This window comes from Salmo trutta, chromosome 17, assembly GCF_901001165.1.
Source record: "Salmo trutta chromosome 17, fSalTru1.1, whole genome shotgun sequence".
Classification (NCBI taxonomy): Eukaryota; Metazoa; Chordata; class Actinopteri; order Salmoniformes; family Salmonidae; genus Salmo; species Salmo trutta.
Genome location: NC_042973.1, coordinates 11,689,887 through 11,715,294, shown reverse-complemented (window position 1 = coordinate 11,715,294; position 25,408 = coordinate 11,689,887). Strand labels below are relative to the sequence as shown.

The 25,408-nt window shown below is 46.6% G+C and overlaps 1 protein-coding gene across 5 annotated transcripts in view; it reads left to right on the top strand.

Moving 5' to 3' along the window:
- The window catches only part of LOC115151590 (inaD-like protein), a 113,193-nt gene that overhangs the window by 72,358 nt on the left and 15,427 nt on the right, over nt 1–25,408 (top strand). For all 5 annotated transcript variants that reach the window (XM_029695649.1, XM_029695647.1, XM_029695648.1 and 2 more), the window contains exons 9-10: nt 487–593; nt 1,535–1,618. In XM_029695649.1, the coding sequence (XP_029551509.1) occupies nt 487–593; nt 1,535–1,618 (191 nt within the window). The remainder of the gene's footprint in view (nt 1–486; nt 594–1,534; nt 1,619–25,408) is intronic.

Here is a 25,408-nt window from a genome sequence, read left to right as displayed (position 1 = left end):
TGCGAGTGTAGAGAAATGCTTGTGCTTCTAGTTCTAACAAGTAATATCTAACAATTCCACAACAACTACCTAATACACGCAAATCTAAGTAAAGGAATGGAATAAGAACATATAAATATATGGATGAGCAATTTCAGAGCGGCATAGACAAAGATGCAGTAGATAGAATAGAATACAGTATATACATATGAGAGGAGTAATGCAAGATATGTAAACATTATTAAAGTGACATTATTAAAGTGACTAGTGTTCCATTTCTTAAAGTAGCCAATGATTTCAAGTCTGTATGTAGGCAGCAGCCTCTCTGTGCTAGTGATGGATATTTAACAGTCTGATAGCCTTGAGATAGAAGGCCATAATGTGTATTATATAGTATATTCCATAATATTCATTATAAAGAGGACACCCAACAACATAAACACTTGCATTGAGGTTTGATAACAAAATCTCTCTTCTCCCTATCTCCTTCCTCTCTCTATGCTGTAGACCCAGCCACGTGCCCTATCGTTCCAGGCCAGGAGATAATCATAGAGATCGCCAAGGGTCGCTCTGGCCTGGGTCTCAGCATCGTAGGGGGAAAAGACACCCAGCTGGTAAGACTGCTAGCCTTGCTCAGGGGTGACCATGTTGACCATGACAGGTTACGTCAACTTGTCTCCGTCTCAGCCAGAGATGAGTAGCCTAGCTTTCTCTTTCTCTCTCACACTCTCTCTCTCTCTCTCTCTCTCTCTCTCTCTCTCTCTCTCTCTCTCTCTCTCTCTCTCTCTCTCTCTCTCTCTCTGTCTCTTACACTCTCTCTCTCTCTGTCTCTTACACTCTCTCTCTCTCTGTCTCTTACACTCTCTCTTACACTCTCTCTCTCTTACACTCTCTCTCTCACTCTCTCTCACTCTCTCTCTCTGTCTCTTACACTCTCTCTCTCTCTGTCTCTTACACTCTCTCTTACACTCTCTCTCTCACTCTCTCTCTCTTTCTCTGTCTCTTACACTCTCTCTCTCACACTCTCTCTTATACTCTCTCTCTCTCTCTCTTACACTCTCTCTCTCACTCTCTCTCACTCTCTCTCTCTGTCTCTTACACTCTCTCTTACACTATCTCTCTGTCTCTTACACTCTCTCTTACACTCTCTCTCTCTTACACTCTCTCTCTCACTCTCTCTCTCTTTCTCTGTCTCTTACACTCTCTCTCTCACACTCTCTCTTATACTCTCTCTCTCTCTCTTACACTCTCTCTCTCTTACACTCTCTCTCACTATCTCTCTTTCTCTCTCTCTCTGTCTCTTACACTCTCTCTCTTACACTCTCTCTCTCTCTCTCTATCTTTCTCTCTCTTTCTCTCTCTCTCTCTCTTACACTCTCTCTCTACTCTCACTCTCTCTCTCTCTCTAGTGACCCATGAGGTGTATGAGAAGGGGGGGACAGGTGTTTGTGGTGGTTTTAGTGTAATGAGGATGTCTCATTAAAGTAAGACAAAAAGTCAAGTCTCTCTCGCTCTCTTTCTCTCTCTCGCTCTCTTTCTCTCCATCTCTCTCAAGGATGCCATAGTGATCCATGAGGTATATGAGGAGGGGGCGGCGGCACGCGATGGACGACTCTGGGCTGGAGATCAGATCCTGGAGGTTAGTCTCTCTCTTCCTATGTTTGTCTCTCTCTCTCTCTCTCTCTCTCTCAGTGCATGCTGGGAGTGTTTTGTATTTGAGAGGCCGTGTGGAGGGCTCTGTCCTTACTTATTTTCTTGTTATTTTCTTTCAATTTGTATTTTCTATGGTGGGGGGTTAACGCACTGTTAGTTTAGCGGTACCCGCTGTTTTCGTTCAAAGTTAGGGAGAAAGAGGACAGAGTTTTAGTTTCCTGGGGATTGAATGGTGTGGTGTGCGCGATGGCTTCTCAGCCTGGCGCGGAGGAGACGCTGTCGTTACGGCATGGATTCAGGTGTGTTCCTGAGAATGGAGTTAAGGTGGAGGAGACGCTGTCGATACGGCATGGATTCAGGTGTGTTCCTGAGAATGGAGTTAAGGTGGAGGAGACGCTGTCGATACGGCATGGATTCAGGTGTGTTCCTGAGAATGGAGTTAAGGTGGAGGAGACGCTGTCGATACGGCATGGATTCAGGTGTGTTCCTGAGAATGGAGATAAGGTGGAGGAGACGCTGTCGATACGGCATGGATTCAGGTGTGTTCCTGAGAATGGAGTTAAGGTGGAGGAGGTTCTGCTCGCGGTCGGTGAACAGGTAGGAGCTGAGTTTATACATTCTGCATCCAGAATGAACAAAGCTGTGGTGGTGTTCATGAAAGAGTACATTTAGTGGGTAGGCTGATGGCTAGTGGAATATTGGTAAGGGATGTGTTTGTGCAGATTTCTCCCCTGTTGAGGCCTTTGACAAGGATTGTAGTTGCGAATATGTCTCCGTTTATTACAGATGATCAGATCAGGAAAGAGCTGAGTCGTTTTGGTAAGTTTGCTAGCGGGTTTCGTGTACTGTCGGCAGGCTTTCAGGCAGCTGCTGTTAAGCACGTTGTTTCGTTCCGGAGGCAAGTGTTTATGTTTCTGAACTACAATGAGCAACAGTTAAATGTGCACTTTAAAGTGAGGCATGGGGACGGGCTCTACGCAGGGTTTGCCGGCACAGATAGTCTGCTGATTTTTGAGTGTGGGGATTTGGGGCACGAGAGCTTTGCGTGCCCACATAAAGGCCGTAGGCAAGGTGAGGATACAAGAGCCAGTGGGGGAAATCGAGGTAAATGTGCAGGGGGCCATGAGACACAGGCAGCAGAGGCTGGGTCTAGTCATGTTATAGATGGTGGTGTAGATGAGGCTGGGTCTAGTCAGGCTATAGATGGTGGTGTAGATGAGGCTGGGTCTAGTCATGTTATAGATGGTGGTGTAGATGAGGCTGGGTCTAGTCAGGTTATAGATGGTGGTGTAGATGAGGCTGGGTCTAGTCAGGTTATAGATGGTGGTGGTGTAGATGACGCTGGGTCTAGTCAGGCTATAGATGGTGGTGTAGATGAGGCTGGGTCTAGTCATGTTATAGAAGGTGGTGTAGATGAGGCTGGGTCTAGTCAGGCTATAGATGGTGGTGTAGATGAGGCTGGGTCTAGTCATGTTATAGATGGTGGTGGTGTAGATGACGCTGGGTCTAGTCATGTTATAGATGGTGGTGGTGTAGATGACGCTGGGTCTAGTCAGGCTATAGATGGTGTAGATGAGGCTGGGTCTAGTCAGGTTATAGATGGTGGTGTAGATGAGACTGGGTCTAGTCAGGCTATAGATGGTGGTGTAGATGAGGCTGGGTCTAGTCAGGCTATAGATGGTGGTGTAGATGACGCTGGGTCTAGTCAGGTTATAGATGGTGGTGTAGATGAGGCTGGGTCTAGTCAGGTTATAGATGGTGGTGTAGATGAGACTGAGACTGGGTCTAGTCATGTTATAGATGGTGGTGTAGATGAGGCTGGGTCTAGTCAGGCTATAGATGGTGGTGTAGATGAGGCTGGGTCTAGTCATGTTATAGATGGTGGTGGTGTAGATGACGCTGGGTCTAGTCATGTTATAGATGGTGGTGGTGTAGATGAGACTGGGTCTAGTCAGGCTATAGATGGTGGTGTAGATGAGGCTGGATCTAGTCAGGCTATAGATGGTGGTGTAGATGAGGCTGGGTCTAGTCATGCTATAGATGGTGGTGTAGATGAGGCTGGGTCTAGTCAGGTTATAGATAGTGGTGGTGTAGATGAGGCTGGGTCTAGTCAGGCTATAGATGGTGGTATTTCTGAGGCTGGGTCTAGTCAGGTTATAGATGGTGGTGTAGATGAGGTTGGGTCTAGTCATGTTATAGATGGTGGTGTAGATGAGGCTGGGTCTAGTCATGTTATAGATGGTGGTGTAGATGAGGCTGGGTCTAGTCAGGCTATAGATGGTGGTGTAAATGAGGCTGGGTCTAGTCAGGTTATAGATGGTGGTGGTGTAGATGAGGCTGGGTCTAGTCAGGTTATAGATGGTGGTGTAGATGAGGCTGGGTCTAGTCAGGCTATAGATGGTGGTGTAGATGAGGCTGGGTCTAGTCAGGCTATAGATGGTGGTGTAGATGAGGCTGGGTCTAGTCAGGTTATAGATGGTGGTATTTCTGAGGTTGGGTCTAGTCAGGTTAAAGATATGGGGGTGTAGATGAGGCTGGGTCTAGTCATGTTATAGATGTTGGAGTAGATGAGGCTGGGTCTAGTCAGGCTATAGATGGTGGTGTAGATGAGGCTGGGTCTAGTCAGGCTATAGATGGTGGTGTAGATGAGGCTGGTCTAGTCAGGCTATAGATGGTGGGGTAGATGAGGCTGGGTCTAGTCAGGTTATAGATGGTGGTGTAGATGAGGCTGGGTCTAGTCATGCTAGAGATGGTGGTGTAGATGAGCCTGGGTCTAGTCATGTTATAGATGGTGGTGTAGATGAGGCTGGGTCTAGTCAGGCTATAGATGGTGGTGTAGATGAGGCTGGGTCTAGTCATGTTATAGATGGTGGTGGTGTAGATGACGCTGGGTCTAGTCATGTTATAGATGGGGGTGTAGATGAGGCTGGGTCTAGTCAGGCTATAGATGGTGGTGTAGATGAGGCTGGGTCTAGTCATGCTAGAGATGGTGGTGTAGATGAGGCTGGGTCTAGTCAGGCTAGGGATGGTGGTGTAGATGAAACTGGGTCTAGTCAGTCTATAGATGGTGGTGTAGATTAGGCTGGGTCTAGTCAGGCTATAGATGGTGGTATTTCTGAGGCTGGGTCTAGTCAGGTTATAGATGGTGGTGTAGATGAGGCTGGGTCTAGTCAGGCTATAGATGGTGGTGTAGATGAGGTTGGGTCTAGTCATGTTATAGATGGTCAGGCTATAGATGGTGGTGTAAATGACGCTGGGTCTAGTCAGGTTATAGATGGTGGTGTAGATGAGACTGGGTTTAGTCATGCTAGAGATGGTGGTGTAGATGAGGCTGGGTCTAGTCAGGTTATAGATGGTGGTGTAGATGAGGCTGGGTCTAGTCAGGTTATAGATGGTGGTATTTCTGAGGTTGGGTCTAGTCAGGTTAAAGATGGGGGTGTAGATGAGGCTGGGTCTAGTCAGGCTATAGATGGTGGAGTAGATGAGGCTGGGTCTAGTCATGTTATAGATGGTGGAGTAGATGAGGCTGGGTCTAGTCAGGTTATAGATGGTGGTGTAGATGAGGTTGGGTCTAGTCAGGCTATAGATGGTGGTGTAGATGAGACTGGGTCTAGTCAGGTTATAGATGTTGGTGTAGATGAGGCTGGGTCTAGTCATGTTATAGATGGTGGTGTAGATGAGGCTGGGTCTAGTCAGGCTATAGATGGTGGTGTAGATGAGGCTGGGTCTAGTCATGCTAGAGATGGTGGTGTCGTGACGTTGTATTAGTTAATGTGATGACTGTTGCTCATCGAATGATTAACGGTTTATAATTGCGTGATTAAATGAATTAAGCAATGAATCAAGCAATTATTAACTCATTAACCTGGGGCACCATGGGAACATTGTTTTGATTGAGTTTCTATTTCCCAAATTAACTCAAAGGATATCAGAATATCGATTTTACAACAGTCGCCAAATTAATCAATTTCCTCTACAGTCTCATAATCTGAACGTCGCATAATCCGGGAATCTGCACGGACCCGGGCTTTACCACTGAATTTACCACACCAATCTTAGTTGATTATTTATTTACTAGCAAGCTAAAATTATGATAAAAATACACATACACAAAACACAGTCTAGCTATTGATTAGGACTTAGTATAACGGGCCAACACACTATGGCGCTTGTTACCCAAAATGGGGATTTTAAAGAGAGAGAAATAAAGGAAGTACACGAGAGAAATATACATTTGGGTTCATTTGTCAGCCATGCTTATTTAACTAGCCTTGCCCCGAACTGCCGCTCTTATGGGTCAGAATATAATGATGTAATTACGTGTTGGAGGTCTCAGGTGGGAAGCTCCGCGTGGGTCGTTTAGGCTTCTAAATGACGCACTTCTCCGGCGCAACTCTCTGGTTGTCCTCACGATGTCAGTGTCCTTCTTGGCTAAGTGGTCTGATCCCTCACCCTTGATCTGAAAGGGGTCTTCTGAGGACAGACAGCTCTGTAGCTCAGAGCTCACAGCTTCGGCCCGAACGGTGTAGATACCACGATTCAATGGAGAGTGGAGGCTGGGTGGTTCGGCTTGAATTCACCCGCTTAGACACAGCTACTCGTCCGTAGCTCGTGTAGAAAAAGATTTATTTGTCTTCAACCTTGTGTTTCGTTTTGGGGTTCGTCGACTTTGTTAGACCTTCGCTGCAGCTTGGGGTCAATTAGTCTCCTATGTTAATTCTTCACTCTCCTGTCTTATACCCTCGGGTCAGAAGTGGGTGTAACCGCCTTTAGGGCAATTCTCTGGGCGGACCAAAGTTAAGGGGCAAGGCTTAGATTCTACTAAAAATCCAATTTTAGACACTAACTTCACATTTCATCTTTACTAAAACATTCTGTTTGATTTGGATATTTTCCCCACAACGTACAATGTATAAACATCAGGCATATACTGGGAGAACTCTTAAAGGTACAATGTTTTCATAATAACGTCATCTCTTAACCTTTAAAAACAATACAAAAGTTACATACATTTTAATATTCCACCTCTCGTCATGACCACCATTGTGGCTGACGGAAACCATTGTTCCAAAGTCCCTTTATTGCATGTTTAATGTTCTGAGGCCAGTTCTCCATTGTTAGGACAAAGGAATTTCTCTGTGGCCTAAGGTTTATTATGGGCATGAGGTGTCATAAAACCCCCACATCTTCAGACCCCTAGATCTCTCCTCCTCTGTTGGGGGTTTGGGAGATAATCTGTAGGGTGGTGGTCTCCTGTACCCTGACCTGATCAGGACAGTCATGACAGTCCCCCTCTGGTAGGTTCAACTTGGAATGATTCTGCATGTTGCAACCCACCATAAGAATGACCATCGGATGTCCTGGTCTGTGGATCATCAGAGCAGCCCCCCCCCTTTGGTGGTTCCCCCTGGTAGGCTTTCCGCAAGCTGTGGATCACCACCAGAATGGACCTAGGAGGTCTGGCAGTGGCTCTGTGTTCCGGCCCGTCGTCCGGTTATCCCGGTTAGTGGACCTAGGCAGTAACTTGGCAGACGTTAATAACGCACAACACTCAGGCAATACATCATTACATTTCCTCCCCAAACGAGCGGCGTCTCTAAGGTTTCCTAAGTGTCAAAGGTAATGAAACGAAAAATTGGAATAAAAACATAAGTATACAAAATATGTCTACCACACCTTAATCATCTAATATGGACTATGTTCTATATATGTCCAAGGTCTTGGCTAAATAGCTCTATCATGGCATTGTCTCTAATGTCATGTCTAGGTTGATCCTACTTGCAGGTGAGTAGTTAAGGCACTTGGAAAAACTTGGCCCCTGAAGGCCAAAGCTTACATTAGGGACATTACTGGGCTGACCTAGCGAGTTCGGGAGAGGAGGCTGGGACTGGGCCCTGTAAGAGGGTTTCCGGATCCATTGCCAACTTTCCAAAAATCGGGATCGCTTCCGTCCCACGGGTGATCCTAGTATAAGACCTCATTAGGTCTTCCATTGCACGTGTGCGCCTGTGTACGTAGTAGGTGCACACGCCAAGGGAAATGAGACCAAGGATCATGGTAACAGTCAGGATACTGTCCGGCACCGTCCAAGAGCGGGCGACAGACCAATCTTTTGGTCTGTAGTCAGTCGGGTCGACTAACAGTGCCTCATCCAGTACGCTAAGATCAACAGTCATGGGTCCCTCGTACTGGATTTGGTATTGAATGGCTTGTGGTAACTCAAGGGAACGTTTAGCAAAAGCGTCCGGCATTTCAATCTCTGTGTCTATCCGGTCGTCGGGAAGGTGGTATAGAGCGAGGTCGTCTACGTGAATAATCGCCCCCTCTGGTACCGTAACAAAAACAGTCTGGTTGGGGAGGTTCAATTGGGTGATGGAGTCATGGCGTTCGTAAGTCATAGTGGCGGACGCGAACGGTGTGTTGACCAACCATCGGTTCCCTACCACCTCCACTTGTGTGGTGGTGGCCCCATCCCTGGCTGTTAGTTTGGCTCTACAGCGTTCTTCGCTGGTGATAGCTTTAATACCACAAAGACGCTCAGTGTTATCCCTGACAAATGGTTTGCTAGGACAAAGGTAGTGGACATCTTTGGTTAGAGTACACATTAGCAGGTTAGAGGTGAGATAGAAATCTGGGTTGTTTTCCTGGTAAGCTACAACTGGGGGCGTGGCAATCTTTACGTGGGTACTGTCGCGCCAAAATCCTACATTGAGAACCGTTTTCAATCTATAGATATTCTCCAGTTCAACAACCGGCAGCGTCAGTAGAAAACCCACTTCATTACGATCATCATCAACGTGTATTGGGATGGCCGACCCTATACTATAGGCCAAATGTGATTGTAACGGCCTTAGTGTGGTTGAAGTAGCTGAGGTCAATATGTCGTGCACCATTGAGAGGGGCACTAGATATGAGGGGATTCTATTCATGGCCAAGTGGTCCATAGAAGAGCTAACTTCACGGAGAAAATCCTCCAGTAACAATCGAACCAATTGGACATGGGCATAGTCATGGTTCATGACCTCTGCTAGCTTTCCTACAGACAGGATAGTTTTGTTCAGGAGAGTAGCGTGTGTGTTGACCACCAGAATAGTGTCCTGGAGAGACTTTCCCACATGTTGCAACCTAAGGGCCTGTGCCTTCATCTGCTGCTGGATAAGTGGCATCTCTTCAGTAATCTCCCTAACATTCCTCTTGACTGTGGCTAGACTGACTGCGTTGACGGCAGTGGTACCTAGGGCAAATAGTGACCCTACGGCTGCCCCTATCGATAGTAGCGCCCCGACAAATCGTTTTTCTCGCCTGGGCTCAGCTAGTTCTGACTGGGTTACTGTGAACTTTTGGAGTTGGGCCAACATATGGGCAGTGTCTAGCTGGGCGTGCTTAATTGCCTGGCTGGTCCAGTCAGCCCCGGCCCAACTCAAATGCGCCGCAGGTGGAATGTGTTGGCGGTACACATTCTCTGCATCTAGGCGGACATATACCCTCTGCGTGTGTACTCTGCAGTTAGTTATGAGGAGTCCTGGATCGTCGCGGAGAACGATTCCCGTAGGGGGTCCGTTCGTGATTACGTCTGCTGGGTTGGTTTTGACCAGGGCGCAGAGTGTCAGGATCATCCAAAGGAACTCCATCCTACAGAAACGCATAATCAGAGATTGTTGGATTATTTCAGTTGTTTGTATTCGTAAACAAAAATTGTTTTGACAACTATTTTTCTGTTTTTCTTATTTTTAATCAGTACAGCGCAGGACGATATCACTAGTGACAACAGATGTATATCTGGTAGCTGGGAAGAGAATAAAAGATATTAGGTGCACGTACTGGTCTCCTGGAAGGGATCAGCTGAGGGTACTTAAGAATTTTCTTAGTACCTCTGTTTTTTTGCTAGGGTTTTTATCTATTCGGTGCTGGCTAGCACCCCTTCTATTCCCATGGGGGGAGTGTACAACTTGATTTGGTTCCGGTGGACCCACTTTAATGTGGCGTTTTGTCGACCTTTGCTGATTTTGATCTGGTAAGCTACAGGTGATAGCTTCACCACAATCTCGTGTGGCCCCGTCCAGTGGGGCAGGAACTTTGTTGCGACGCCCGCGGGTTTGGTGTATATGTAGTACCACACCTTCTCTCCGACCTCGAACACCTGGTGTGAGGCTTTTTTGTCTTAATAGGTCTTGTCACCTTCTACACTTCTTTCCAATTGTCCTTGAGCGTACGCAAAGGTAGTCTGGAGATGGTTCCGCAAGTCGGTCACGTATTGATGAGCCGTGTAGGCGGTGGCTGCGGCGACATCTCCCGGTTGGTACAGGAGATGCAGTGGAAGGGTCATTTGCCGGCCCGTCATCATCTCAAAGGGTGTCATTCCCGTAGACCTGTTGCGTGTGGCTCTGATTGCCATCAGTACCAATGGGAGTTTGAGGTCCCAATCTTTGTGGTTGGCTGCCACATATTTCCTCAAGATTCTGACAATTTATTGGTTGCTCCTTTCTACCCCCCCCCCGAGCTCCTAGGGTGGTACGCGATGTGGAGTTTAGCTTTGACTCCCAGGAGCTTCCACAGTTCGGTCATTACAGCTGCCGAAAAGTCGGTTCCTCTGTCGCTGTCCACGGTTTCTCCTGGCAGGCCGAAACGACTGAAAACGTGGTTTAGCAAAAGAACGGCAGTGGTTTCGACTGTGTCATTGGTCGCCGGCAGGCACTCCACCCACTTTGTGAATGTGCAAGTCACTGTGAGGAGGTACTTGTTACCTCTGGCAGACCTGGCAACTGGGCCGACCCAGTCGATCTGGATCGAGCTCCAGGGGTAAGACACACCCTTGCGTTGCAGGGGTGCTCTGTGAAGTGGCTTGGTGGGTTGAAACTGGCAGCAAACTAGACACCCCCTCACGTATCGTGCCACGTCTTGTTTCATGTGAGGCCAGTGGGCCACCTGTCGCAATGTTTCACATGTAGCCTTGACCCCCCCTATGGCCTCCACATGGCTCGTCGTGGGCATGAGCTATCATTATCCCCCTCTGTGTTTTAGGAACCACCCACCTTCGCACGGTGTCGGTTTCTGAAACATACACCAATAGGTCATCTACAAGTGTGAGGTGCTGTTTAGTTGCGTACAGCGAACGCAAGTCGTGTGAACCTGCCAAAGCCAGTTCGGACACTGGTTGGTTGACAGGATCCGACAGGAATGCCATCAAAGTGGCGAGGGACTCATCTTGGTGTTGCATTGCTACCAGGTCGCCATTCATGAATGAATGCGTTAGCAACACATTATGTTTGTGCGACAACGTTTTCCGTGGTGCTACATGGCTACGCGATACCGCAGACACCATAGCTTCCTCAGTGTGTTTTTCGTCTCGAGCAGCAACCACCCAAGGGGTGCCGTGAATTGCACCAGATTTCGCCATGCTGTCAGCATGGTCGTTGCCAAGTTTGTCACGACCAGGTGATTTGGAGTGTCCCTTGACTTTCTTCCAATACACCTGTATGTCGTGTTTGGTGATGAGGTCATCACAAGCTAGAATGAGCTCTTTGTTTTTCACCTCTTTACCACTTGAAGTAGTCATGTGCTTTTGTTTCCAAAACGGCAAGTGGCATAAGAAGGTGAGTCTCGCGTAGTTAGAGTCGGTGCAGATCGCCAGTTCTGCCAATTCGTGTTTCACCGCTGTTTGCAGGGTGATCAGCACGCCAGCCACTTCTGCAAACTGGCTGGTCTTGTTGCCAAGCTGAAATTGAAGGGGTTTGCACGGAATGTCGTTGTGCCATACCAATCCCACCCCAGCTTGCAAGTGGTCTAGATGGCGGTAAGAACAGCCATCTACAAATGCCATCGGCATGTCGAGACACACGTTCTCTTCGAAATAGTGATGGTTCGAAGGCAATGGCGGAGCGATGTCACGCGGGGGTGGTCCGGAGTCGGTTTCATCGTCACCACAGTGTTGACACACCGCCAAAGCACTGCCCAAAGGCAGGTTCTTTGCTTTTGCGTAGTTGATTACTACATCATGGCTCTGCAGCGTCATGAGCCAAGCCGCTATCCTGCTGTTGTGTACAGCACCCTCACGGATTCGTTGGCTTTTCAGAAAAGTCACAGGCTGGTGACATGTTTCTATGATCACCTTTTGTCCGCCGACATAACTGGTGAAGTGTTTGATCGCCCAGACTGTCGACAGCAGCGCTTTTTCGCAGTCTGAGTATTTGTGTTCGGCGGGGTTGAGTGTTTTGCTCGCGTAAGCAACCACACGTTTGTCTTGGTCGAATTTTTGGTACAACCCAGCGCTAAGGCAGTGCTCTGAGAAACCGACTTCCAAAAAGAATGTCTTGTCTTTGTTGGGGTATACCAGACAGGGCGCCTCGCAAAGCAGGTTTTTCAAGAAAGCCACCGCTTCGTTGTGAGTGACATCCCAAACGAATGGGGTGTCTTTCTGAAGAAGGTGAGTCAACGGTTTTGACAAGTCGGCATAGTTTTCGATGAATTGACGGGAGTAATTACATACTCCCAAGAAGCTGCGCACCTCGTGAAGGTTTGTAGGTGTTTTGATGTTGCGGACTGTTTGGATTCGGTTAGACTGTGGCAGGATGCCCTCGGCACCCACCAGAAGCCCAACGTAGTTTACCTTGGTCCTGCACCATTGTCCTTTCATGATGGCCAACTTAGCCCCTGCAGTCCCGAGTTGGGTGAGAACGTGGTCCATTTCATTGAGGTGATGTGACCAAGTCTCACTTCTCATGAGAACGTCGTCCACGTAAATTATCGTCCCCCTAGAGGCTGCGTCTGGCATCGCCTTGTGCAGGAAGATGTTGAACTCTGAGGGGGAGTTCGCATACCCAAATGGGCAACGATTGAACGTGAAGAGCTTGTTCGAGAAAGAGAAAGCCAACTTGTGTTGGTCACGCGGGTCGACTGTCATGGTCCAGAAACCATTTGCCACGTCGACGGTGGAGAAGTACTTGGCGTTTGCCACCTTTGGCAACTCTTGGTCGAGCTGTGTCATTGGCCAACGAGACAACGGAACCAGTTTGTTGAGTTGTCTATAGTCAATGGTAAGACGCCATTTACCCGTTGGTTTCAGAACGGGCCACACGGGAGCGCTGTACGTACTGTTACATTCCCTGATTATCCGTTTAGCTAATAAGGAATCGATAATCTCTTGTACTGCTGCGTATGCTGCGAGCGGGATTTTGTATTGTCTAACGAACGTAGGAGTTGCTCCGGGTGGTGTAGGAATACGCACCACATGGATACCCGTAACCCCGCAATCCAGCGAGTCTGTCGACCAGATCTCACTGTGTTTGTTAAACAATTCTCTCAACTGATGGCGTTCAGTGTCATTGACAAGAGCATCAGCCTCCGACAGTAGTTGTATTACCTGTGCATGGAAACCAGGATATGGTTCGGCGACATTGTACAGGTCTTCATCGGGTGGTGACGGCATGTCACCTTTGGAAGAGTCATCGGTTGTTTCCTCACAAGAGTGTACTTCGCATGCAGGAGGAGACGCAATATCATCCTCCGTGACGATGGAGTATATTAACAGGTTGCTGTCAGGATCGACATCCAGCCGGAATGCAGATGTGTCGTCCAGTGGCAATACAGGAGTTAGTGCTATTGCTTTTGACTGACAAGTAAACAGCGTACCTCCCTCGCCATCTAGGTCTAGGGAGGACGGAAGAGGCCCACTCACAGGAACAACTAGTTCAAAATCATGGAAGGCGTAATCGATCAATGTTCCTAGCTGAGTGTGCCGAGGAATGGAAATATCCGCTTGAGTCAGATTTTGTACCAGGAGGTAAGTGGATCTAGCGGTTAGTTCCAACAGTGGGTTGCCATTGATAGTTAGCCCCAAGTCGAATAGTTTTGGGGAGGGTTGGAAGAACGCAGTGGTGCCTTCCATCCGGTATCCGGGCGCCAGGTTCAGTCTTACAGAAACCTCTGTGGTTCTTGCCGGTATCAACATGGCGGACTCAGTTATCGTCTTGCAAGCTTCAGGAATAGTCTGCCCGGAAGCCATTCGCACCGGGTCGAAAGACAAGGCATGTTGGTTTGGCTGCGCCAAAGACCAAAGAACTTGGTGTATGGTATCAAGTTTAACACCCAATCTTACCAAAATGCCCGCTCCCACATAGACTGTATGTGGGAGGTCCGCGACAACCAGTAGGTAGTGGGATAATTCCTTGGTTCCAATGCGGATCGATAGCGCACACACCCCTATTGCGGTGAGTGTTGTCTGGGGAGTCGTTCCCAGTGGAAATCTAAACGTTTTCGGCACAAGGGGATGGCAGTTAGCCGTTTTCGAAATTTCGTTGAACATTTCCAAACTGATTGCGGATTTTTCTGACCAGGTGGCCAGCCTGGTATCCTCAGCCATAGTGCCGTTTAGGCACACGCCCCCTATCAGAGGAGGGCGGTAAGTGTCGGCTGGTGAATCACCCAAGCCGCACAAGAAAACCACATGTTCGGTTAAGTTCCGAGTCGAACTCACATTGTCCTTTGCCACAAATGGCGGGCTCATGGCCAAGTTCACAGGGTTTGCGTCAGATGCTGACGTCGGACCCACGTCGTTGCACAATGTATGGCAGGTAGCCTTGGAAGAATGCGGCGAAGTCAACGGAGTTGGCATAGGTATTTGTGACCAGATTTGGTTGGTTTTCCAATCCATTAGTGGTACCAAACGGTCAATTAAATCACTCCCAATCAGCATTCGTTCGATTTCGATGCTAGTCACATACACGGGGTGTATCAGTGACACGCTTTCGAAGTTGAGTTTAAGTAGGAGACGTTTGGTTAGGGGCGAGGTAGCTTGAGTGAAACCTCGAAGATTCGTATCGCAATGTTCCGTTTTCAACCAACGTTTTGTTGGGTCCACTGCCCTTTTTAGTTCATCCAGCAAGGTTTCGGATATAAGGGAAATTGTTGAACCCGAATCTATCAGAGCGTGACAGGTCACACAGTCCTCCAGGACTGTTCTAAGGTATGGCCTGTTCGAGTTGGTTTTTCTCGTCATATCCCCAACAAAATGGAGTGGGTTGGGAGAACGGAGCGGTTTGTAATCTGCGTCGATTTCCAAGACAGATAAGTCACCTACGTGACCCAGTGGGTCCTCTATCGGAATGGTAGAGGAATCATCTGTTGCAAAGCTGCTTATCTCGTGCATCTCCACCTCCGTGTCCAAGTCTGTAGACAAAACCTGCGGGCTTGTGTCTAGAACGGGCGGTACCTGGACAGGGATTTGAGTGGGGGCGGGGGTAATGGAAATGTTTGCGTCCTCTTGAATTGCATGAATTTCGGCGGACTCGGTTTCCAACGATTTTACGCCTAGTCATGAGGATTTATCATTGTCCTCTTTCTCAAATTTCTTACGATGCAGTACATCTTTTATCAGAGCTTCTATATCATTTCGGTTAGCGTTTAAATCATTGTTGAACACTTTGTTGCCCTTGTTACGCTTGTTACCCCTGTGTCCTGACCCTTTGTGAGAGTTAGGCGGAGGGGCATGTCGGCTAGGTTGATCTCTACGGGACCTGTTAGATTGGGGACGTTCATCGTAGCTATTGTTACGGCGGTGGTTGTCGGGGTGGTGGTTACTTGGTAGCCACCCCCTTTGATCGTCCTCTTGTACAGCATATGTCCCTGATGCAGCCCCTTCTACTTCGAGTGATGGTTCCTGCCAAAGCTCAAAAGTCGAGGTGTCCGGGCTCTTAGCCCGGCTTGCTTTTGATGCTTCAAAAGCGGTGCTTGCCAGCTCTCGGAGCGTCGAGATTGGCAACCCGACGTGGGCAGTAGGGCCCAAGTAGTTAATGAAGTTGGGAGACATGTTTGACAGAAAAAGTTGTTTGAACGGTAATAGGTCTTCCATTCCTGTTTCAGTGAGCATGCCAAAGTAAGCTGAACAAAGCCGGTGATAGTAGGCTTGTGGGTGTTCATTTCGAGCTTGTCTGATATTGTTAGCCAACGAACTATTGTGTTTGCGAGTCGCAGAACCACTGACTTCTATTTTCAAAACCGTGCCAAGTTTAGCATAGTCGTTTTGCACGTGTTGCTCTTGTAGACGGATGAACCTTGTCACGTGTCTGTTGGACGTTCGCTTCAAAAGATAGAGCCTGTCTGCATTCGTAGCGTTTGGGTAGCCATCCAAGGCGTCCTCTATGTCTGCTAAGAATGTCTCAGTGTCGTTTGGCTTTCCCGGAACGGGGTCGAAGAGGCGGAAGTTTTTACGATTTTGTCAAGGCGATCCCCGCCAAGTGCGTGGGGAGCATCTGCACTCTCCCGTGGAGAATTGTGGGCCGAGAGGCCAAGAGGAAAAGTCAAGCTGTGGTTGTGTTGGCGAGGAGGCCCCAATTCACTGTGGGCCGAATGGCCAAGAGAAAGAGGCTGAAATCTCCTGTCATCTACATTCCCTCGTTCTCTTAGCTCCGGATGTGAGCTAGGTTGCTTGGTTTGGTTGTCCCGCGATAGCGCGTGACTGTTCTGGAGTTCCTCCAGATGATACCTAAGGGTGGTGTTATGCTGCATCGCAGAGTCCACCTGGGAGTTGAGGGTGTTTATTTTCGACACGTAGGTGTCGCCCTTTTTTCGCTCGGCCTCATACTTATCTGTCATGGTTTGCAGGGAGAGGTCGCGAGTGTGGAGTGAGAGATCCAGTGATGCGATGTCCTCCTTTTGTTTAGAGGTCACATTTTCCAACTTTCTCACCTGGTCTTTCTCATCCTTCATTAAATCAGCGACTTCAATGAGTTCTGCTGTTTTGTCCTCCAACTTGGTCATTGTGTTCATTAACTGATCGTCTTTGGTCTGCAGCTTTTGGAATAGAGCATTATTGCTTTGAGTGGTTTCATTCACAACCGTTTGTAGGGCATCAATTTGCTCGCCCCGTTTTCTAACTAGCTCGTCCGATTCATCTAGTTTCGCGTGGACTTCATCGTATTTAGTTTTGGCTAAACCGAGTTGTTCTTTTAGAATACGGACTTGGTCAAGAGATTGTTCGCGTTCTTTGTTATAAGTGTTAGACAGATCTTCCAATTTTTCTGTTCTCACACACAGTTCCTCAGCTAGCAGTAGCTTATCTTTTTCGGCTTTCGATGCCAGCTCCCTGGTTCTCTCCACCTGTACCTTGAACTCCCCAGCTTCCTGCTCGTGCCTCTGCTGGGCACTGAGGTACTGGTGCACTGTCCATCTCTGCTGGTGGGCATAGTTGAGGGCTAAACTGGAGAGAAACTTCACAAGGCCTCCACCTGATGGTCTATTTTGAAGAGCGTCTGTCGCAATGTCTGCATTTTTCTCGCTTATGGCATTGAAATCTAAAATTTTCAGCTCCTCGGCATAGTTAGGATTTGCATCGCTGCTGAGGTCCGCGATCAATCTTTCCGTGGGTGAAGGTCCACTGATTAGAGGGGAAATGGGTGGAAACCCATCTGATGGATTGCTCATTATTATGATTGTCAGTTATTTCAATTTACGTAATGTTTGGGGTTTTTAGTTGGAAGCTGCAAACACGATTTAACTCAGTTTGTAAACGTCAATGAATCATCAAGACTGGGTCAGTAATGTGAGTTGGTTATTACTGAACTTTACAAAACAGGTTTAATTGATTAAATCGATTTTAATGATAAATCTAACCTGTATCGGCTATTTGGGAATTTTAATTTTAATTCACCTGAAAGAGTTGCTATCTCTAAGTTAACGTTGAAAAGTTTAACTATGTCTCATTGGCTAGAAAACATTAGTTTGCGTATTATTCCAATAACCAACCTGGACCGGTAGTGTAGCAATTTAATGTATATTAAAATGAACGAGACAATGATATCCAATCAGTTGAGACTGGTTAGATATCGTACAGCATAACCTGAATTATTAAAAATAATTACTGGTGATTCTTCACCACCGGAGGTCACTGTTAACACAAGCTAAAATCGACAGGGTACCAGTGAAAATAGAATTTTACAATACTGTTAAAAAGTCTACCTAAACACCATTAAGCTGGTAAAACAGCTTTAATCTATTAATCAATTTGAATGATTAGTCAACCCCGTATAGGCTAAAGGAATTAGCTTTAATTAACCTGAAATAGTTGCTATATCTAAGTTAACGTGGAACAGTTTAACCATGTCTCATTGGTTATGGCACATTCGTGTGTGTATTGTTCCCATAACCAACCTGGACGGTAGTGTAGCAATTTAATGTATATTAAATTGAACGAGACAATGATATCCAATCAGTTGAGACTAGTTAGATATCGTACAGCGTAACCTGACTTATTTCACGAAAAATGACTGGCGTTTCTTCGCCAGAGGTTACGGATAGCCCAAGCTGAGATCACACAGGATTCCCATCTAACGCGGGAATTCACTATGAACAAAGAGGAAAACAAAAATGGCTGCTCCCCTTTGTTAGCTTAGCATCTGGCGCAATGCTTAGCTTTCCTTGCGCGGGGTTTCCCCCTCGCCGCACAAGGGATGTTCCCTCCAACAAGGGAACGGGTTTACTTGGTGACGTCTCACGTTCAACCCTTAACCTCTCCCCGTTACCAAACGCGAGAGGTAGAGAGATAATAACTTCGCTTCAGTCAAACGAATATATCTACTCTAATTTCCGTAATGGCTGGCTCATATGTCCTCTGCTCTAGGAATTACTTAGGACCGAGTCAGATCACTCCTGAAAGCGATCGACAGAAATAACACTACGTTAGGCCCAACTAGTATTATTTCTCAGAATGCCTGCATCGGCTGGTACATATGCCCTAGCTGTTAGCATTCAGTAGACCCCCCTTCACACTGGCTTTGGTCAGATATACAACAGGGGTCGTTCTCTCCCGACCAGTATCTGGGTGAAATGGAACGACACACACACTTCTCTCCCGCACTAGTCCTGCCTATAGCTATTAATGGAATGTATATATCTTGCTACACAATTGATATGGAATAACATAACAGTGCGGCCTAGTCCTATCTTAGACTCCTCACAGGGGGCGCCATATGTCGTGACGTTGTATTAGTTAATGTGATGACTGTTGCTCATCGAATGATTAACGGTTTATAATTGCGTGATTAAATGAATTAAGCAATGAATCAAGCAATTATTAACTCATTAACCTGGGGCACCATGGGAACATTGTTTTGATTGAGTTTCTATTTCCCAAATTAACTCAAAGGATATCAGAATATCGATTTTACAACAGTCGCCAAATTAATCCATTTCCTCTACAGTCTCATAATCTGAACGTCGCATAATCCGGGAATCTGCACGGACCCGGGCTTTACCACTGAATTTACCACACCAATCTTAGTTGATTATTTATTTACTAGCAAGCTAAAATTATGATAAAAATACACATACACAAAACACAGTCTAGCTATTGATTAGGACTTAGTATAACGGGCCAACACACTATGGCGCTTGTTACCCAAAATGGGGATTTTAAAGAGAGAGAAATAAAGGAAGTACACGAGAGAAATATACATTTGGGTTCATTTGTCAGCCATGCTTATTTAACTAGCCTTGCCCCGAACTGCCGCTCTTATGGGTCAGAATATAATGATGTAATTACGTGTTGGAGGTCTCAGGTGGGAAGCTCCGCGTGGGTCGTTTAGGCTTCTAAATGACGCACTTCTCCGGCGCAACTCTCTGGTTGTCCTCACGATGTCAGTGTCCTTCTTGGCTAAGTGGTCTGATCCCTCACCCTTGATCTGAAAGGGGTCTTCTGAGGACAGACAGCTCTGTAGCTCAGAGCTCACAGCTTCGGCCCGAACGGTGTAGATACCACGATTCAATGGAGAGTGGAGGCTGGGTGGTTCGGCTTGAATTCACCCGCTTAGACACAGCTACTCGTCCGTAGCTCGTGTAGAAAAAGATTTATTTGTCTTCAACCTTGTGTTTCGTTTTGGGGTTCGTCGACTTTGTTAGACCTTCGCTGCAGCTTGGGGTCAATTAGTCTCCTATGTTAATTCTTCACTCTCCTGTCTTATACCCTCGGGTCAGAAGTGGGTGTAACCGCCTTTAGGGCAATTCTCTGGGCGGACCAAAGTAAAGGGGCAAGGCTTAGATTCTACTAAAAATCCAATTTTAGACACTAACTTCACATTTCATCTTTACTAAAACATTCTGTTTGATTTGGATATTTTCCCCACAACGTACAATGTATAAACATCAGGCATATACTGGGAGAACTCTTAAAGGTACAATGTTTTCATAATAACGTCATCTCTTAACCTTTAAAAACAATACAAAAGTTACATACATTTTAATATTCCACCTCTCGTCATGACCACCATTGTGGCTGACGGAAACCATTGTTCCAAAGTCCCTTTATTGCATGTTTAATGTTCTGAGGCCAGTTCTCCATTGTTAGGACAAAGGAATTTCTCTGTGGCCTAAGGTTTATTATGGGCATGAGGTGTCATAAACCCCCACATCTTCAGACCCCTAGATCTCTCCTCCTCTGTTGGGGGTTTGGGAGATAATCTGTAGGGTGGTGGTCTCCTGTACCCTGACCTGATCAGGACAGTCATGACAGTGGTGTAGATGAGGCTGGGTCTAGTCAGGCTATAGATGGTGGTGTAGATGAGACTGGGTCTAGTCAGGCTATAGATGGTGGTGTAGATGAGACTGGGTCTAGTCAGGCTATAGATGGTGGTGTAGATGAGGTTGGGTCTAATCAGGCTAGGGAAGGTGGTGTAGATGAAACTGGGTCTAGTCAGTCTATAGATGGTGGTGTAGATTAGGCTGGGTCTAGTCAGGCTATGCTAGTGGATGAGGAGAGTTTAGTGGGGAAGGGTAAGCGACTAGGGGGTGGAGGAGAGTGTCAAGCGGAAGAGGAATAAGGGGGAGAAGAAATAGTTGGGAGGGGAACCTTTGCCGTGTGCTGGGGGGGAGGCCCCGAGTAGGGAGAATGGGCAGGTGGTCAGGATGGCAGATGGAGACGAGGAAGAGGAATGTGAGTTTGAGGAAGAGGACGATGAGGAGGCTTTCTTTTCAGACTCCTCCTCAGTGGGTCCAGAGCTGACAGCCAGTCAGGCAGAGGTGTCAAAGTACACAGTGAGGGAACTGTCAAGGTTCCTGAGTGAGACTAAAGGGAAAAAGAAGGTTGAACTTTAAGCTTTTTTTTAAATCTGGGAAAGTTTGTAAGATCAGTACAACATACTATTAAAAATGAGGGGCATGGTGTCCTCTCACCCAGGAAGCAATTTAGGTTGAGGAAGTGGGTCACAACCGTGCGTAAGGGTCAACCTTCAGCTGCTATTTAGATGAATAGTTTATTTCTGGCACTGGGGCTTTTTGAGCTTTGCTATTGGTCTCTTTCTTTGCTGGCTTTTTCCCCACTTCTTATGGAGACTCTTCGGGTAGGCTCGCTTAATATAAATGGTGCCAGAGATGCTTCTAAACTCAGTTTGTTCAAGAGGCTTCTAAACAGCTTCTACCCCCAAGCCATAAGACTCCTGAACAGCTAATCAATTGGCTACCCAGACTATTTGCACCCCCACACCCCTTACTCTGCTGCTACTCTCTATTATTATCTATGCATAGCCACTTTAATAACCCTACCTGCATGTACATAATTACCTCAACTAACTCGACACCGGTGCCCCCACACATTGACACATTGACTCTGTACCGTAACACCCTGTATATAGCCTCCACATTGACTCTGTACCGTAACACCCTGTATATAGCCTCCACATTGACTCTGTACCGTAACACCCTGTATATAGCCTCCACATTGACTCTGTACCTTAACACCCTGTATATAGCCTCCACATTGACTCTGTACCGTAACACCCTGTATATAACCTCCACATTGACTCTGTACCGTAACACCCTGTATATAACCTCCACATTGACTCTGTACCGTAACACCCTGTATATAACCTCCACATTGACTCTGTACCGTAACCCCTGTATATAGCCTCCACATTGACTCTGTACCGTAACACCCTGTATATAGCCTCCACATTGACTCTGTACCGTAACACCCTGTATATAGCCTCCACATTGACTCTGTACCGTAACACCCTGTATATAACCTCCACATTGACTCTGTACCGTAACACCCTGTATATAGCCTCCACATTGACTCTGTACCGTAACTCCCTGTATATAGCCTCCACATTGACTCTGTACCGTAACTCCCTGTATATAGCCTCCACATTGACTCTGTACCGTAACACCCTGTATATAACCTCCACATTGACTCTGTACCGTAACACCCTGTATATAGCCTCCACATTGACTCTGTACCGTAACACCCTGTATATCGCCTCCACATTGACTCTGTACCGTAACACCCTGTATATAGCCTCCACATTGACTCTGTACCGTAACACCCTGTATATAGCCTCCACATTGACTCTGTACCGTAACACCCTGTATATAGCCTCCACATTGACTCTGTACCGTAACACCCTGTATATAGCCTCCACATTGACTCTGTACCGTAACACCCTGTATATAGCCTCCACATTGACTCTGTACCGTAACACCCTGTATATAGCCTCCACATTGACTCTGTACCGTAACACCCTGTATATAGCCCCACTATTGTTATTTACTGCTGCTCTTTTATTATTTGTTACTCTTCTCTTACTTTTTAATTTATTTTTTAGGTATTTTCTTAAAACTACATTGTTGGTTAAGGGATTGTAAGTAAGCATTTCACTGCAAGGTATACACCTGTTGCATCTGACAAATACAATTTGATTTGATTTGATTTGGGGGTGTTAAGGGACATCATTAATCAGTTTGACCTAGTGGATGTTTGGAGAACTAGACATCCCAACACAAGACAGTATACATGGGTGAAGTTCTTTGGGGCTAGGGTGAGTGCAACCCGACTCGATCGGTTTTACATGTCCAGGAATCGGAGCAATAGGCTGTTGGGCGCTTCTATTCTCCCAGTGGGGTTTTCCGATCACCACGTAACCATGGCTCGGCTGTCTATTTCACCAGGTCCTCCCAGGCATCCTATTGGAAGATTAATGTAAAGCTCTTACAAGATGCCACCTTTTGCTCAGGTTTCCAGACGTTTTGGTAAAGGTGGGGGCAGCAAAGAGAGGAGTATGAGTCTCTGAGTCAATGGTGGGATGTGGGAAAAGTACAAATTCGGCTTTTCTGTCAACAGTACACAGCTTTCTCATCCTCAGAGGCTAGGAGAGTTTTGGGGGAACTAGAGCGGTGTATCAGTGAGGTGGAGGTAGAGATGGTGGGGCAAGGCAATGTAGGCCTCCAGGCTAATTTAGCTGAATTACGTAGGAACCTGAGCAGTTTTTTCCAGGTTAAAGCAAAGGGAGCACTTGTAAGAGCTAGGTTCTCCATGCTCAAGTAGATGGATGCTCCCAGCTCCTTCTTCTTTGCTTTGGAAAGACAGAGCGGTGAAGTCAAGGGTATGCATTGTCTACGGCTGTCAGATGGGCGGGTGACCTCTGTGGTGGGGGAGATGTGGACTGTGCAGTTTTATACTGAGTTGTATAGGGCAGAACAGTGTGATCATATGTATGCTCAGGTTTTGTTTGCAGAACTCCCTAAACTCTCTCTGGCACAGAGGGATGAAATAGACATTTCCCTGTTGTCCCATGAACTGGCAGAGGCCGTAACTCTGATGTCCCCCAGCCCTGCACCGGGGGTCGCTGGACTCCCAGTTGAGTTTTATAAAAATTCTGGGGAATAATTGGACTGGACTTCCTTTGCCTGAGTGCGTCAGGGTAGGAGAATTGCCGATGAGGTGTCGTCGGGCGGTTCTGATTCTCCTGCCCAGAAAGGGGACTTGTGTGAACTTAAGAACTGGAGGCCTGTGGCATTTCTCTGTGCGGACTACAAGATATTTGCCAAGGTCCTCTCTAACAGATTGAAGTCCCATCTGGACTCTGTAGAGCAGACATCTGGGCTCTGTAGAGCAGACATGTGGACTCTATAGAGCAGACATCTAGACTCTATAGAGCAGACATCTGGACTCTATAGAGCAGACATCTGGACTCTATAGAGCAGACATGTGGACTCTATAGAGCAGACATCTGGACTCTATAGAGCAGACATGTGGAATTGGAGTTCTATAAAATGATAAACAGTGTGGACATAGTCTGTAGTAAGGTCTACTGTTCTGTCTTATAGTGTGACAGACCAGGACATAGTCTGTAGTAAGGTCTACTGTTCTGTCTTATAGTGTGACAGACAGACCAGGACATAGTCTGTAGTAAGGTCTACTATTCTGTCTTATAGTGTGACAGACCAGGACATAGTCTGCTGTCTCCATGTTTTCTCCTAGAAATTATCCTCAACAGGCAGTTTAATAAATCCTGCAATACGTTCTTCAAATGTAATGAGATAAATACCGCTGATTTAAGCATGTTTGAAGCAGTGGATCAGGAAGTGCTGCTGTACTTCACCTGACCCACAATGCTTACAATGTCTTTCTTCTCTCGCCGTCCATGTTTTTTTTATGGCATCCTGTCTCTATTGCCAGGCTATGGTCACTCAGTCTGTACATTGTTTATGTTTTTGATTGAAATTTTGACGAGGTGTTGTGATAATTTGATATCTGTTTAGAATTTGATAATATTGAAGTTTGTGATTAAATTAGTGTATGAATTTTAGATAGAGATTTCTATTTGTTAGATTTTTGTTATTGATTGTTGAATTTAGCTGGTGCTTTTTGTCCAGTTGCTCTGAATGGTCACTGTGTTGTGGTGTTTGTATACCTTATGATGATAGTATTCTGGATTACAGTGTCCAGAATTTGGTGTATTTTTTTTTTCAACTTGGAGTGTTAGGGGTAATCTCCTGAGTTCTATCCTACAGGCTATGTTTGGGGAACTTCTGGCGCAAACCTAAATTCCAGGTGTAAAATTTTGGCGTGGATTTTCTCTCCCTCTCGCCTTCCTTCCCTCTCTCTCTCTCTTTCTCTCTCTCTCTCTCTCTCTCTCTCTCTCTCTCTTTCTCTCTCTCCTTCCCTCTCTCTCTCTCTCTCTCTCTCTCTCTCTCTCCTTCGCTCTCTCTCTCACTCTCCTTCCTTCCTTCCCTCTCTCTCTCTCGCTCTCTCTCTCGCTCTCTCTCTCTCTCGCTCTCTCTCTCTCTCTCTCTCTCTCTCTCTCTCTCCTTCGCTCTCTCTCTCACTCTCCTTCCTTCCCTCTCTCTCTCTCTCTCTCGCTCTCTCTCTCTCTCTCTCGCTCTCTCTCTCTCTCTCTCTCTCTCTCCTTCGCTCTCTCTCTCACTCTCCTTCCTTCCTTCCCTCTCTCGCTCTCGCTCTCGCTCTCTCTCTCCCACTCTTATTTTACATTTTAGTCAGTTAGCAGACGCTTTTATCCAGACCGACTTACAGGAGACAATTAGGGTTAAGTGCCTTGCTCAAGGACACAGACAGATTTTTCACATAGTCGGCTCAGGGATTCAAACCACCGACCTTTCAGTATCTTTCAAATGCTCTACATTGTCAATTAAGTAAGCAGCTTTCACGCCTCTTAATAGGAAAGAGGAGACAACTGAAGATTGGAACAAAATATGTATTATTAATCTGTATTAATATGTATTATTACTCCCATCTATCACATCTACTTAGGTTAGCTTTTTCTCTCTCTCTCTCTCTCTCTCTCTCTCTCTCTCTCTCTCTCTCTCTCTCTCTCTCTCTCGCTAACTCTCTCTCTAGCTCTCTAACTCTCTATCTCTCTCTCTCACTAACTCGATCTCTCTCTCTCTAACTCTCTATCTCTCTAACTCTCTCTCTCTCACTCTCTATCTCTCTCTCTCTCTCTCTCTCGCTAACTCTCTCTCAATCGCTCTCTCTCTCTCTCTCTCAATTCAATTC